The sequence below is a fragment of the Panthera tigris genome, chromosome D1, assembly GCF_018350195.1.
Source record: "Panthera tigris isolate Pti1 chromosome D1, P.tigris_Pti1_mat1.1, whole genome shotgun sequence".
Taxonomy (NCBI): Eukaryota; Metazoa; Chordata; class Mammalia; order Carnivora; family Felidae; genus Panthera; species Panthera tigris.
In genome coordinates, this window is record NC_056669.1 from 106,984,797 (window position 1) to 106,998,416 (window position 13,620).

At 55.5% G+C, this 13,620-nt stretch overlaps 1 protein-coding gene and 1 long non-coding RNA gene across 2 annotated transcripts in view; one reads left to right on the forward strand and one right to left on the reverse strand.

Annotated features, from left to right (window-relative positions):
• Positions 1 to 13,620, reverse strand: part of NRXN2 (neurexin 2) — a 79,753-nt gene that overhangs the window by 50,493 nt on the left and 15,640 nt on the right. The window contains exons 5-8 of the mRNA XM_042958364.1: positions 7,354 to 7,515; positions 6,227 to 6,665; positions 2,521 to 2,907; positions 2,139 to 2,342 (exon numbers count right to left, since the gene is read on the reverse strand). Coding sequence (XP_042814298.1) covers positions 2,139 to 2,342; positions 2,521 to 2,907; positions 6,227 to 6,665; positions 7,354 to 7,515 — 1,192 coding nt within the window. The remainder of the gene's footprint in view (positions 1 to 2,138; positions 2,343 to 2,520; positions 2,908 to 6,226; positions 6,666 to 7,353; positions 7,516 to 13,620) is intronic.
• On the forward strand, positions 4,205 to 12,208 carry LOC122231149. The gene is made up of 3 exons (XR_006208316.1): positions 4,205 to 5,720; positions 8,226 to 8,402; positions 11,740 to 12,208. It is a non-coding gene; the product is annotated as an uncharacterized LOC122231149 (long non-coding RNA).

A 13,620-nucleotide genomic window follows, 5' to 3' on the forward strand; every position in this document is an offset into this window, starting at 1 on the left:
TCCCTGCACACGCATCGCTGAGCATTGCGGACAGAGGCGCCTGCACCAAGCACTTGGTCACGGCTTGTCACGGGGCATAGTAGAGATAGCATCTCTGCACGTGGGACCCAGCACGGCCAGGGATGAGAGGCAGTGAAAGGTGAGAGCCAGTGGCATCCTGAGGGCCACCTGGTTCTCTGATTTCTAAGTACTTATGAGGCACAGACAGAAAAGTACGCCAGTGGGAAGGAGAGGGTAGAGCCTAAGGGCGAAGGTCCTGAGGATCCGCCAGAGAACATGTTCCTGGCCAAGAACACCGCCTCCTGTCTAATATCAAGGAACCCAAGCTTCTTCCCCATGCACCTAAGACAGTTCAAGTAAGAAAGAGGCATCGGCCTTCCCCGCAGATAGAGGGCCAGAGACTTTCCCTGCGGGATCACTTCCAAGCACACAGAGCCATGAGCTTACTGCACAGAGGACACACCTCCTAGCCGAAGGAGTGGCCCGTGCTGGGTCTGGGTACACAGACCAGACCAGTCTGAGAACCCCAGGGCCGCTCATGGGGTCCTGGACTGGCACCTTCCTCCTTGACCTTTTCAGAGGTGCTAGGGGACATGGTACGGACCATGGAATGTTGGCCAAAGCGTGTTTCCCTTCCCACGTCCCCCCTGCAGCACTGACACCCACCACCCGCTCTGGGGGCTGTGACGGTGGTCAGAAGCTGAGCTTCTTAAGTTCCCCAAGTCTGAGGCCCTTACTGCCTGCACACCTCCCTACCTCCTGCCCCCAACTTGCTCGGCAAATCCTTGTCCTATGGGTACCAAGGCCAAGTGGTCCAAAGGGGAAGAGGAAAGATGTGGTAAAAATGAACAAGGCAATGGGTCCCCAAAAGGCCACCATCTGTCCCACAGATGGCCTAGAGATGAAAGTTAGGGTGAAATCCAGATATTTCAAAGCTCAAATCCTTTGTGTTCTCTCCAGTTGAGGACATAACAAGGAACCTTCATGGCCCGCATCTGCCTACGTGGCAGGCCCTTGGGTGCTATACGCCTTTGCGTTTAGAGAGGCTAGGGTGAAATGGACAGTTGTGAGTCCAGCCTGGACGGCTGAGGACCTCCAGCTTCCAGTGTTCCCCTGACCGAAGCCCCACGACGGCGGGGTCCTGGTCTTCGTTGCTATTGTAACCCAGGTTCAGAATACAGTGGCACTTACTTCCCGTAAATAGGAGCTGAGTGAGTGCACCTGCTGTGTTTTTGTTTTTGTTTTTTTGCCCCAACCGGCCTGCTGGTGCCCCCCGCCCCCGTGCGGACACCCTGGGGACTGCCTGCGAAGTGGAGCTGATCTGGGCTCATCTGGGCAGGGGCAGAGACGGCGAGGGCCCCTGACGCCCTCCGCCCACCCCAGCTCTGTGACAGGCAGTGGGGAGACGCTGTACTTTAGGGCAAATGACCTGGCGTTGAGTCTGGGCTCCGACCCCAGCCACTGCTGGCTTTATGACATCGGAGGAGTCAGTATATGAATTCTACAGTCTATAAAACAGGCCTGCCACAGCCCATCAGGTGACCCTGCGGCTTCAAAGGGCAGCCCCGGGACGCAAACGTGAAAGCAGACAAGGGAAGATCTGTCCCCAGGCGTCCAGTGTCACCTGCGCACACCTATGCACACAGACAGACACGGCTCTTCAAACGCAGAGCCCGTGAGAGAAGCTGTGTCCTCCTCAGCTCCAGATCTGCCGCTGCCCTGGGCTCAGCCTCGGCACCGCTAGGCACCCGCAAGTCCTTCCCAAATGAATGAACCAGCGAATGAGTAAGTGGATGAGCCGACAGCCCAGAATGAGCGACGCTGTGACGCGTGTGTGCAGGACAGACGCCACCAAACCCAAATGAGCGCCCCCGGGAGGGCGGCGGTCGCGCCCAGACACACTTGGGCAGAGGGCACGGCCAGACTCGGGGTGCCCCCCATACACAGTGTTGCCAAGCACGGAGCATCCCCTACGCTGTGCACCCTTGCTGGGGATGAAGCTTTCAGGGGCTCTGGCTGAGGCCGGCCCCTCCCCACTTCCCACTCTTGGAGGTGCCACCACCAACTTCTCCAGACAGAGGGGGTGTGCTCAGAGGCAGGGACAGGGAAGGGGCCAGAACACAGGGCGGGGTGGTTACCGAGGTTGACAGTGAGCTTCATCTGGCCCCCGTCCAGCTCGAGGCGCAGGGTGTCGGCTGACTCCCTGGAGGTGGTGGCCATCATTAGCCCGTAGGCCCGCTGGGACATGAAGCGCAGGGACACATCCTCTGCCTCCGTGTGCATGGCGTTCGGCAGCATGATCTTCATGTACATGGAGCCATCGTAGCTCAGGACCGTGGCCTCTGCCCCAGAGGTAACGGAAGAGGGAAATCAGGGTACGGCCGAAGGCCAGTGGAGGGAGAGGGAAAACCAAGAGGACCGTTACAAGGACAGACCCAGGGCTGGCCTATGAGGGGCACCCCGAGGAGGAAGGGGCACAAGGAGGGGCAGCGGGGACCCCTGGAAGGAAAGCAACCTCACCTCTCTCACAGACCCGCCCCAGAAAGCCGGTCCCAATGCAGTCACAGACGAAGCGGTTCCAGCCCTCTCGACAGATGCCCCCGTTGCGGCAGGGGGCAGACGCACACTGCTTCAGTGTCTCCCGGGAGCAGAAGGGGGCGATGCCCACCGCCCCCTGAGCTTCGGCCAGGCCCCGAAGATCTCGGCTGCGCCCGTCTATGAAGAGGTCCCGCACGCAGCCCACGTAGCCAGCCCGGAGCGCCGCCGTCCACACCTCCGGGGGCAGGGGCAGGTCCACCCGCCCCCCCTCAGGGAGACCGCCCAGGTACAGCTCGCTCTCCAGGTCCAGAATCTCACTCTCCCCAGTGGCCAAGAAGGGCGTGCTGCGGCTGTTCACCGAGATGGAGCCTAGGGATCGAGGGAGAGCGGGCCTCAGTGAGGAAAGCAGGATGGAGAGTCGCCGCGGGCCAGCAAGGGATCCCGACCCCCCACCCCGCACCCTGCAGCAGCCCTGGGCCAGAAGCTTAGCCTTCCTTGCTGCTGTGGATGCTACTCAACAAAGATTCTGAGTTCAGGAACTCAGGTGAGCCAGCCCCAGCCCAGCTGCAGGGTGCAGTGGGCCTCTGTCCAGACTCCTCCTTCTGTACCTGAGTGAGTCCTCAGAGGATATACAGGAAGTGGACATGCCCAAAGGGGCTAGATCATTCGAGGGTCATTACCCCGGCCCATCCCTTAGACCGGAAACCAGAGGCAGCGAACACTAAGGAGGCTGAGAGGTTTGAATCCAAAGCGTTTTCCCCCTACTTTAGTGACTGTATGTCAGGCACTTAGCACTTCATTCATGTCACCGAGTCGCAAGGTAACCCTATGAAATTGGCCCTTTATGACCCCGACCTGAAATGGCAGGTGAGGCTTAGGGAGATTGGGAGGCCTGCCCAAAGCACCACAGAGGGTGAGGAACGGAGCCAAAGTGCCAGCCAGGCAGTGGGACCACAGAGCCTGCACTGTCCAACCCTCTGCCTGGTGGGCAAGATGGGTAAGCAGATCCGTCCTGGAGCCGGACACAGGACGACACCCAGGAGAGGGGACGCCAGGCACAGAGCTCCTACATACTAAGACTTCTTTGGAAGGAAAGGCTGGCTATCTTAGGAAAAAGATTTGGGATCAAGTAGGAGCTTCAAAACCTCTACTGAGATCTTAAGAAGCAGAAGCCTATACATTAGAAAGTATTCTGTTTATAATTTTTTTCTGATGCTTTTTCCTTCCTCTCTCTTTTCTCAAGAAGAACTCTTCAAGAAATAAGTAGAGAAAAGAAAAGAAAAGAGAAAAGAAAAGAAAAGAAAAGAAAAGAAAAGAAAAGAAAAGAAAAGGTCTAGCTATCTCCATGAGGTTAAAGAGAGGTAAGGAGGATTTGGTCTACATTAGGCACAGGGGTGTCACTAAGGAAACAGAATTAGTACCTCCTCTACAGACAGGACTCTATCTAAAGCATGGTCTCTTCTGCTCAAAACCTTTCCTGAACCAGAGAAGCCACTCCCCTGGGCCCCATTTAACATGGCCCTGGCTTGTTCTTCCCCGACAAGGTGTCAGATGCTCCAGGGTCTGGCTGCTACAACCCACCCTCCCACCAGCACCCCCCCCCAATATGGCCCTCCAATCACCCGCATCTCTATTCATAGATTCCCCAGATGCCTGCTCTACCCACCAGCTCCGGGGTCTCCTGGACATGGACGTTGCCCAGCGAGACTCTCAGTAAATGAACCAAATGTGGGAGAAGGAAGAGACAGGGAAAGGAAGAGGTGGGAAAAGAGTGTATAATGGAGAGTCAGCAAGAGGAAATTAAAGTGAGGACAAGCCTTGCTCCAAGATCCTTGCTCCAAAACATGGAAACGGGACAACCCAAGTGTCCATCGGCAGATAAATGGACAAAATGTGGTAGATACATAAGATGGAATAGTGTTTGGCCACAAAAAGGAAGGAAATAGTGACACAACGCTACAACATGGATGAACCTGAAACCATGCTAAGTGGAATGAGCCAGACACAAAAAGACAATTATTGTGTGATTCCGTTTACAGGAGGTCCCTCCATTTAGGAGGTCCCTAAAGTAGTCAATTCATAGAAACAGAAACTGGGATGGTGGCTGCCAGGGACTGGGGGGAGGGGGACTAGGGAGTTAGTGTTTCATGGGGATAGCGTTTCAGTTTGGGAAGATGAAAATATTCTGGAGGTGGACGGTGGTGATGACTGTACAGCAGTGTGGATGTCCTTAATGCCACTGAACTGTGCACTTTAAAAATGGTTAAAATGGTAAATGTCATGTGTAATTTAACACAATTAAAAAACAAACAGGGAAAAGGTCAAGGAGAGCTTTGTTGCGATGACTGCCCCAAGTCTGGGCTTAGGTGCATAAATGAATGTGGGACATCAGAGATGGCCAGAGCTGGTCAAACAGCGACCCAGGGACCAGCCAGATCTGGTATGTGGGCTCTGGAGATCTGTGGGAAGCTAAGGAGAAGAGAGAGAGAGGGGTTCTCTGCAAGGCCTGGACAGACTTCCGATCTAGAGAGTTACTAATCACCTGTGTGGAGACCCTGGGAGGCAGCAAGTGCCCTGAGAAGACCCCCGGGTACCATCATGAGACAAAACCGGGGGATGAACTCATGTACTGTAAAGCCCAGGAAAGGCGACATTTCCCTGGAGAAGAGAAAGGAAGAAACAGCCAGCCACAAAAGGCTGATGCTTCCAGGGGCCACAGTGCTCCTGGGGGGGGGGGAGACCATCCTTCCACCCAGTCTCAAAGGTCTGGTGCAGTGACAACTGGGGAGCACAACAATTTAGCTGACGCTGATAAGTGCTTACGCTGGATAATGTGTCACTCCCCTTTACATCAATTCGTTCTCTCATGGTCAACAAGATGGAAAAGAGGAAAAGAGAGCACTGGGCAGGAAACAAGAGAATGGGAAAAGAAGACCAAAAAGGAAGAGTAAAGGGGTGGCTGGAAGCAACACAAGGTTTGAGAAACAGCACCTGCCTGGCCCGAGCACTCTCTGCCCTGCCGCTTTACTGTGCTAGAAGCCTCGCCAGGTGGGAGTGTCAGGTTGTTGAGCGTCTGTGTCGCCCCCAACCAGAGCCTGAGCTCCATGACAGCAAAGACCGTTGAGTCACCGCCATCCCCGTCCCAGCACCTTGGACAGCGCCTGGCGCTCCGTAGGTACTCGGTAAGAATTTGTTGAGTAGTTAATGAAAGAGAGTTGCATGGACCTAGCTAGAAAGAAGGGAGGCGTGGTTGGGAAGTTTTGGTTTTTTGTGGGGGGGGGGGGAGGAGAATGGGATGTCTACTCTGTGTTAGGCACGGTGCTAATGCTTTTACATGTATTTCCTTATTTTCTTCTCTTAAGGACCTCCAGTGTAATGGATGTAGATAATGAAACTAGGGTTTTATAAATAATGAAACTAGGGCTTCAAGGGGTTGAATAAAGGACCTAAGGTCACACACACAGTAAGCTGGAGAGCAGAGGTGCGACTCCAGGTCTGCTGACTCCAAACACTATGCTCCTTCTGTCAGTGCGCCATGACAAGGAGGGACAGCGAAGGGGCTGACAGGGCCAGAGGAAGGGGTAGGACAGCAGTGGAAGGGACCTGGAAAGAATGTCAGGGCGGGGGGTCGGGGGGGGGGGAGAGGAGTGGCTGGGAGGAGAGCGGAAGGGACCAGAGGCCTCCTGACCTTTGCGCCCGTCCCTTTGGAAGTCCACGTGGCACCACTCGCCATCGTTGACCTTGCGGCTAGATGCCCGCAGCTTGATGCCCCCAGAGCCCATGTCCAGCAGCAGGTAGAGGTAGCCATCCAACAGCTCCATGGCAAAGTAGTCGGCCCGCTGGGCAGAGCTGTGGCTGCCGGCCCCGGCCCCAGCCCGCCGGCCCTGGCTGAAGAGCAGCAGCCCGTTGGGCTCAGTGGTACGGAAGTCTAGGGAGATGGAGCTGGTGCGTCTGGCACTCCAGCGGGGCAGCGCCACAAAAGCCTCAGGACTCTCAAAGGTCACGGGGTCCAGGGCAGCCACATCCTCACAGCGGAATGACAGGTCCCCCTGCAGCTTCATCTTGGGGTCCCCTTCCTTTGCCAGGCGAGACAGTTCCAGCTTGAAGTCATTATTCTTATAGACCACCTGCAGGGAGGGGTGGGGTCAGGGGTGAAGAAGCAAAAGCGGCTCAGGGCCTGGCCACTCCTGCCCAGCTTGGACCTCTGTTCTAGAACTTGGTGCACAGAGGCTGTGAACCAGCACCTCCCTCGCCCCACTTATTTTCCGGGTTCCGTCTTCCAGCCCGGCACTCGCGGGACAGCCCTCATTGTCCGCGGGACTGCGGTTCACAATAATGGCACGACAGTCTCTGTTACCATCTAGTCGACATTTTCCGATTGCCAAGGTATTTTTATTCACACTCTCATCTGCTCCTCACACCCACCTTAAGAAGTAGGCACTGACTACTCATGTTATAGATGAGGAAACTAAGAATTAGACTGGCCAACGGACTTGGCCAAGGTCACAGAGCTAGTGAGGGGAAGACCCAGGACCAAACACAGGGCTTTAGTGTTCACGCCCAACAGTCTTTCCTCTGTACCGCAGCTGCCCTCCAGGGTCCTCTGAGAGGCTAGGGGACTTCAGAGGCTCAAGGAAATGAGAGAGAAGCTTCTTGATGGAGTCAGTGGGGCTTAGGTTTTGAATAGGAGAGGTCTCCCACCACCTTGGAAGGAACAGGGGAACCAGGCGGTTGGCCAGGTCAGACTAAATCATGCTGAAGACAGGGACCAAAAGGTTTCCTGGCTGACCCCAGACCCTTCCTAGACCTACTCACGTCCTTCAGGCAGCCCATAAAGTTGTTGCTGACGGGTGAGCCCGGTAGGTCAGCCGTGTTGGGACTGCCCCCAATGTAGAAGAAGTCATCAGAGCCCAGCATGGTGTAATCCTCCTGCGTGTAGCCTGTGGTGGTCAGGATCCCGTCCACTGAGATGGTCACCTGCCCAGCCCAGGGAGGGAGGGGGAGAGACAAGGAGACAACCGGCATCAACCCCCTGGGAAAAGCCACGGGCTGGGCAAGGGAGGGGCCGGGGGGCTGCGGGGGAGGGGGACCCCCATTTTTATGTCTGCTTGTCTTGGAGGAGGAACAGTGGGGGGAAAAGAGGGAAGGCGGGAAAGGAGGCAGCACAAGATTTGATGGTTTCAGGGTGGGCTAAGGCCTGCCCCACGGCCCCCAGCTCAGCAGGCAGACGCCTGGAGGGTACTCAGAGGGCTCACCATGAAGTACACCAAGAAGCAGTTCCTGGAAATGGCTCCAGAAAGGAGCAGGGACCTCAGGACAAGACCCCATTCTGGGGGGATGCAATGCACCCTCCCTTCCCTCCTCTTGAGGTGCTCTCTGGATCCTCATGTGATTTCAGAGCGTCTTTCATAAAGGAGGTCGAAACACCAATTCACCTTGGATCTTGGTGGCTTTGCCTCGCCTGCAGCCCTTCAGAGCACTGAAGAGTCTTTTCAGTCTTAGCCCAGCAGGGAAATGGGAGACAGCAAGGGCATGGGAAGGGGGGCTCAGATACTACTGGGGACGGCTGGAACTTCCTGAGGGATGCATAATGCCCTTCGCCCCTCGGGGCTGATTCCCACCACCACGACATCAAGGGCTCCCACTGGTCCATGCCCTCCTTCTGAGTCTGTCTCTTTACTTCCCAGGTCCCTCTGTGGCTCTCTCGTCTCCCAGGGAGAGGGTAACCCTTCGCCAAGTCACCGGCCTGAACTTTTTCTTCATTGTCTTCCCTACGAACACCACCACTGTTACTCAGAGCCAAGTTAGGGAACAGAGGGTAACGGGGCTAACCTCATGACACCTTAACCCTGGGCTGAAGTCAGGTAAGAAAGCAACATGGGTAAGGACGGGGGAGTAATTCAGCATTCCAAAGAGGTGAAAGGGGCTCAGCAGGGGCCTGATGAAGGCAGAAGTGACCTTGGGGAGCAGGGACAAATGCAGGAAACTCTCTGTCTACCCACTCCCCAAATGCCCACTTGGTCCCCAAAAAGTTTAGCCATAGGAGCAGCCCACAGGGGCTCTAGAGACCCAACAAGGTTGTAGGGGAAGAGCCAAGGGCTTCGGGACCACGAGCGCTCGCTCTAGGAAGGCTGTGGCTTAGGGCAGTCGCCTGGGAAAAGCAGACAGGCTCCTGCAGGAGCCATCAGGAAGCTGGCTCACGGTGAACCCCGACACTGTGCTTCCAACAGACCACAGCTCACCCCCACTTCCCAGGCCCCAAACATGCTTTAGCACCCCCTTGTCAGGCAAAATCTGGAGGTTTGGGCCTTCCAGTCACATCCTGGGATGTCCCCACCCACACCAGTCTATACGCACATGCCACCAGCCATCTTCCCGAGACTGGTCTCCGGGGTTCCATTGTCACGTGGGGTTGAAGGAGGGTGTTAGGAATTCCTAAAGAACCTGGGCAGAATGAGGCAAGGGGAGCTTCCCCCACAAGGCCCCCGAGTCCCCCTCGTGCTGGGCTGGGGCCTCACAATGAGTGGGGGTACAGCTGAGCAAAGCGAGGGCTGAAGGGGCCCCCTCCTGGGAACCATCAAACCTTGTGCCGGGGGGGAGGGCGGGTACCAGGTTCAAGGACAGAAGGCAAGGGGGTGTCTTTGTGGAAGGGGGCAGTTTGAAAGATTTTGAGTCTTGTCTTGAGGGGAGGGCTGGTCATAATGGTTTATTTCTTCTTCCCTCCACCCGCCCGAGGCTGGGAAGCAGGGATCTGGGTGGGAAAGGGAAGGGTCAAAGTATTAGTCACAAAAACATGCAGACAAGATTAGAATGGGCAGAAGGGAGCTGGGGAAAGGGCAGAAGGGGGCTGGGATGAAGGGACAGGATAAGACAGGGAGGGGTGGGAGGTGAAGGGTCTCCTTGGGGCAAATTCAGTTCTATTCTGCCCTGCACCTCCATTCCACTCGTGATGCTACACTGAGACCAGGAAATGGGCCACTAATGAGGTCCTGAGCCTGTGTCTGGTCACCCCAGTTGGAAGGTCAGCGCCTGAAAGGCAGGCCCCCGGCGTGACATGTCCCTGTAACCACACTAGTCCCAGCACAATCCAGGGGCACATCATGGCCATTAAAGGTGAACATCAAGTCACCTTGTGACCCAGGGAAACACTGGGCTCTCACTGCCTGTGTCCATCTATAAGCCCAAAGCCTCAGGAGCCTCGAGTGAACAGGCCTCCATCCTCCAAGACTGCTCTGGTCACGTGCCCCTGCTTCTGTGCAGGGGGAGAGCCCTTCCAGCCCCCTCAGCCACTAAGCTGTGTCCTCCCTCTCCAGGCCCAGCAGCCAGGGCACCAGCTGCCATCTCCCCCACCCTATGGGCTCTCTTTGGCCCAATCCATGCAGTGAGCTCATCTGCCTTTGCCATTCTAGAGTCAGAAAGACTCGACCTTTGGGGGGCGCTCTCCTCAACTCCCCTTCAGACTAGGCATGAATCTGACCTTGCCCACTACAGCTTTATGCAAATCACTGCCATGGGGCGCCTCTTTTGGGGAAAAAACCACCCTCTTGTCTGTCCCCCAGATTTACAACTATTTTTTTAGAGCAGCCCCGGCCCAGGGGCTGGGGGAGAGGGTAGCAGGAGACAGGGTAACGTACAGAGGTGCACGGAGGAAGGGCGGTCAGCCTGGGGGTGGAGGAAGTTGAGGGAGAAAAGGGGGAGACGGGCACTGGGTGGAAAGGAAGCCAAGAGTAGAGGGGGTGGAGGACAGTCTCTGGGGAAGGCAAGGAGGGAGATGACGGAGATTAGTAAAACCCGACTGTTCCCTCAGACAAATCAAAGTCCAGACACAAAAATGGCAGGTTCGTTAGTAAAAGCAGGAAACAGGGGAGTAATTCCCCCGTCCCCCTCCACCCCAGGGGTTCGTGTTGCCCCTGCCCCCCAAGCCCCCCCTCCCCGCGCAGCTTCTGGAAGGGGTGGGGCCGGCGGGGGAGGAGGGCAGGGGGGCCGTGCGACAGAACAGCCTCTGCAGCTAGGGCACATGCAGGTTAGAGGGCCACGGGTGGGGGGCCAGGCCCAGCAAGAGAGGTGAGAGAAAGGCAGCCGCAGGTGAGAAGGCATGCGGGGCCAGCGGAGATGGGGAAGAGCGGAGATGGAGGTGAAAGAGCTGTGGGCGCAGGAAGGAGAAGCTTCCTTCCAATGGAGGAGGGGAGAGGAGTCGCCGTGAGGACAAAGACATCTATGGGTGGAGGAAAAAAGGGAAGAGACATGAGGCTCAGATCTTCCTCACCAGAGAGTGACTCAGACGCTCATTCCCACCACCCATTCACTACTGGTCACTGACCCAGACACACCTGCTCACACGCCACATCCTGCTGGAGGCAGTGGGAGGACGTCCCGACCGGCTCGTTTCCAAGCAGCCATCTTTCCGTCATCAGGACCACGGCTAGCACCCGAGACACTACAGACACTCGGCACTCAACCCACACCAACCCATCAACGCAGACAGGCAGGGCCCTGACTGGGGACTGAGTAGGCCAACGGGAATGAGCCACAGCTCTGCCCTGGAAGAACCAGGCCCAGCTAGGGAAGAAGGGGTGGAGCACCGAAGACGTGGAAGCCCAGCCTCCCTCTACACCCCAGGAGCACGGAGGGTGGCTGGAGGTGGCTTCCAGGGGCAGCCTACGACCTGGGCGGGGTCTCAACCCTCCCTGCTGGGCCCACCTCTCTTCTGCTCTGCTCGGCTGGGCTCCTCTTAGGGAGGCTGGTAGGATGGGAAACCGGGCTCTATAGCCCCACAGGTACGCTCCGTGCCTCTCATGACCCAGGAAGAAAGGCTGAGGAAGAGGGAAAGATCCTCTGGCATCATCCGGATCCCTTCCCAGCTGCCTGCTAGGATCTCAGGGTCACTGACCTCCCCTTCAAGGGAGAATAATATTGTGAGCATGGGTGTTTCTGACTTGTGGATGGGCTAGATGGGTTTCTGGGATTTTGAAAGCCATTGACAGTGTACACAAAATTGCCTCCTTAGTCCATTGCCATCATCAAATTCTCAAAAGGATCTATGAGCCAAAGATGGTTAAGAACAACTAGTTTAGGAAGAAGGCCTGGGCTTCCCTTAGGATTGGGTGGGGCGGGAGTAGGGCAGGAAGACAGGGGAAGGACGGCTGAGGGAGGTCACGCATCCCTGCTATGTGTTTAAGTTCAGCCATCTGTTTGTGGTAGGGGGAAGCTAAAGAGAGAATCGGGTTGGAAATAGGAAAACGACTTAGCCAGCAGTCATGGCCTGACAGCGAACCCTGACGTTTGGATTTGATGAAGCCTGGGACTAGAGGAGAAAGACTCCAGGCCAGAAAGCTTGAGTTCCTGTGCAACCTTTACCATTTTCCAGAACAATCTCTGCCTCTCATCTGTAAAAGGGGCTCAGTGACCTCCATCGCCCACACTTCTTCCAGGCTGACCATGCAGATTAAATGAGGTAACCGAAGGGAAGGCACCGGACCCTTCCATAACTGTCATGTAGTCCTGGGTTTTCTCTAGGCCTCAGTTTCCCCCTCTGTTAACTGAGAACAATCTCTGATGTCTCAATCTGGGCATTTGTCAAGTTTAAATTATATTCAGACTGTGAGAGCTGTTTAGAAGAATCACAGACCCCAGTGTATGCACAAAGAGCTATTTTTATTTTTACAAGAAAACTTCGGGGGCAACTGGGTAGCTCAGTCTGTTGAGCGTCCAACTCTTGGTTTCAGCTCAGGTCATGATCCCGGAGTGGTGAGATCAAGCCCGTGTCAGGCTCCACACTGAGCGTAGAGCCTGCTTAAAATTCTCTCTCTCTTCTGTCTGTCTGCCTCTCTCCCTCTCTCTCTCCAAAATTAAAAAAAAAAAAAAAAAAACAAGAAACAAGAAAACTTCCATCATCCTGACCACATCTAACCCAAACCTCTCAACTGATTGGCCTTTTTGGTCTGTATTCACCCTCTACCCAAGGAGAAATGCTCAAATAACAAGAAAAGAGACCATATACAAATGCATTAGTAAGATAAACGCAAAACCAACAGGAACCTGGTTGAGGAATACCCGGGAATAATAAGAAAAGGGTGAACCCCGTCTTTTTGGTGCCCCAGGCTCTAATTCCGGTCTTGGCCTGAAAATGCTGATCCCTGGGACAGGTGTTTGAGGGCTTATGAGGCTACTCAGGGCGCCGAGAGGCAACCTGCTCTGATTGTCAAGCAGTGACGCTCACCCCGTGGACTTTAAAAACTTCGAATTTAGCGGGAACCTCCCTTGCCAAGGCTGAAATCAGACAAGGCTGATTCACCGTGTTACTCCGTCTTTCCTCCTCCTCCCCAGGCCAACTCCTGAGGCATTCTGGGGTTTCTTGCAATTATCTTGGGGACTGATTCCTAAGAAGGGACGATAATAGCGTCTCCAGTGGGGCCAGAGATGCTGTATTCTCCAGGGTTCGCTATAGGAAGGGGATCACTTCTTTACAAAACATCCTCACCCTGGAAACACTGAGATAATCAGTTAACATGTTATGAAGATTAATAAAATTATGGTTCCCTGTACAGAGCACAGACGCTTTCACTCCCATTACCCTACTTGATCTCCACACTGACCCCATGAAATGGACAATGCGGGTGTACCATCACCCGTTCGGTAGCTGAGGAAACTGACCTTTGGCTCAGGTCCACGTGGTCAATCTGTAACTGAATTGAGACCAGAAGGAAGGTCTATGGCACCCTAACCCCTAGATGGTATTCCCCGGGTGTTTGGGAGTGTGCCACGTGGGTTTATCTTGCCTCCTTTCTGTCCCCAAGGTCACAGGTTGGCTGTCCAGGGAAGCTCTGTAAACAAAGGGTTCCAAATGCCCGGCTCCTGACAGGCACTCAGTGGCCTGGCCTGAGAGGTGGCCAGCAGCTAACTTCTAGAAGCAGCAGCTGGAGAGCAGAGCCTGGGATATGGGGTGGTGCTGGGACCACCACGTGGTTCCATGGGAACGTCAGGGTGGCTGGGAGTGGCCAGATGAGGTCTTGGAGCGGGGAAGGGCGGGGCTGGCTGTGGCGGTGGGCACTACCTCGGGGACAGGGCAGAGGACAGGGCTAC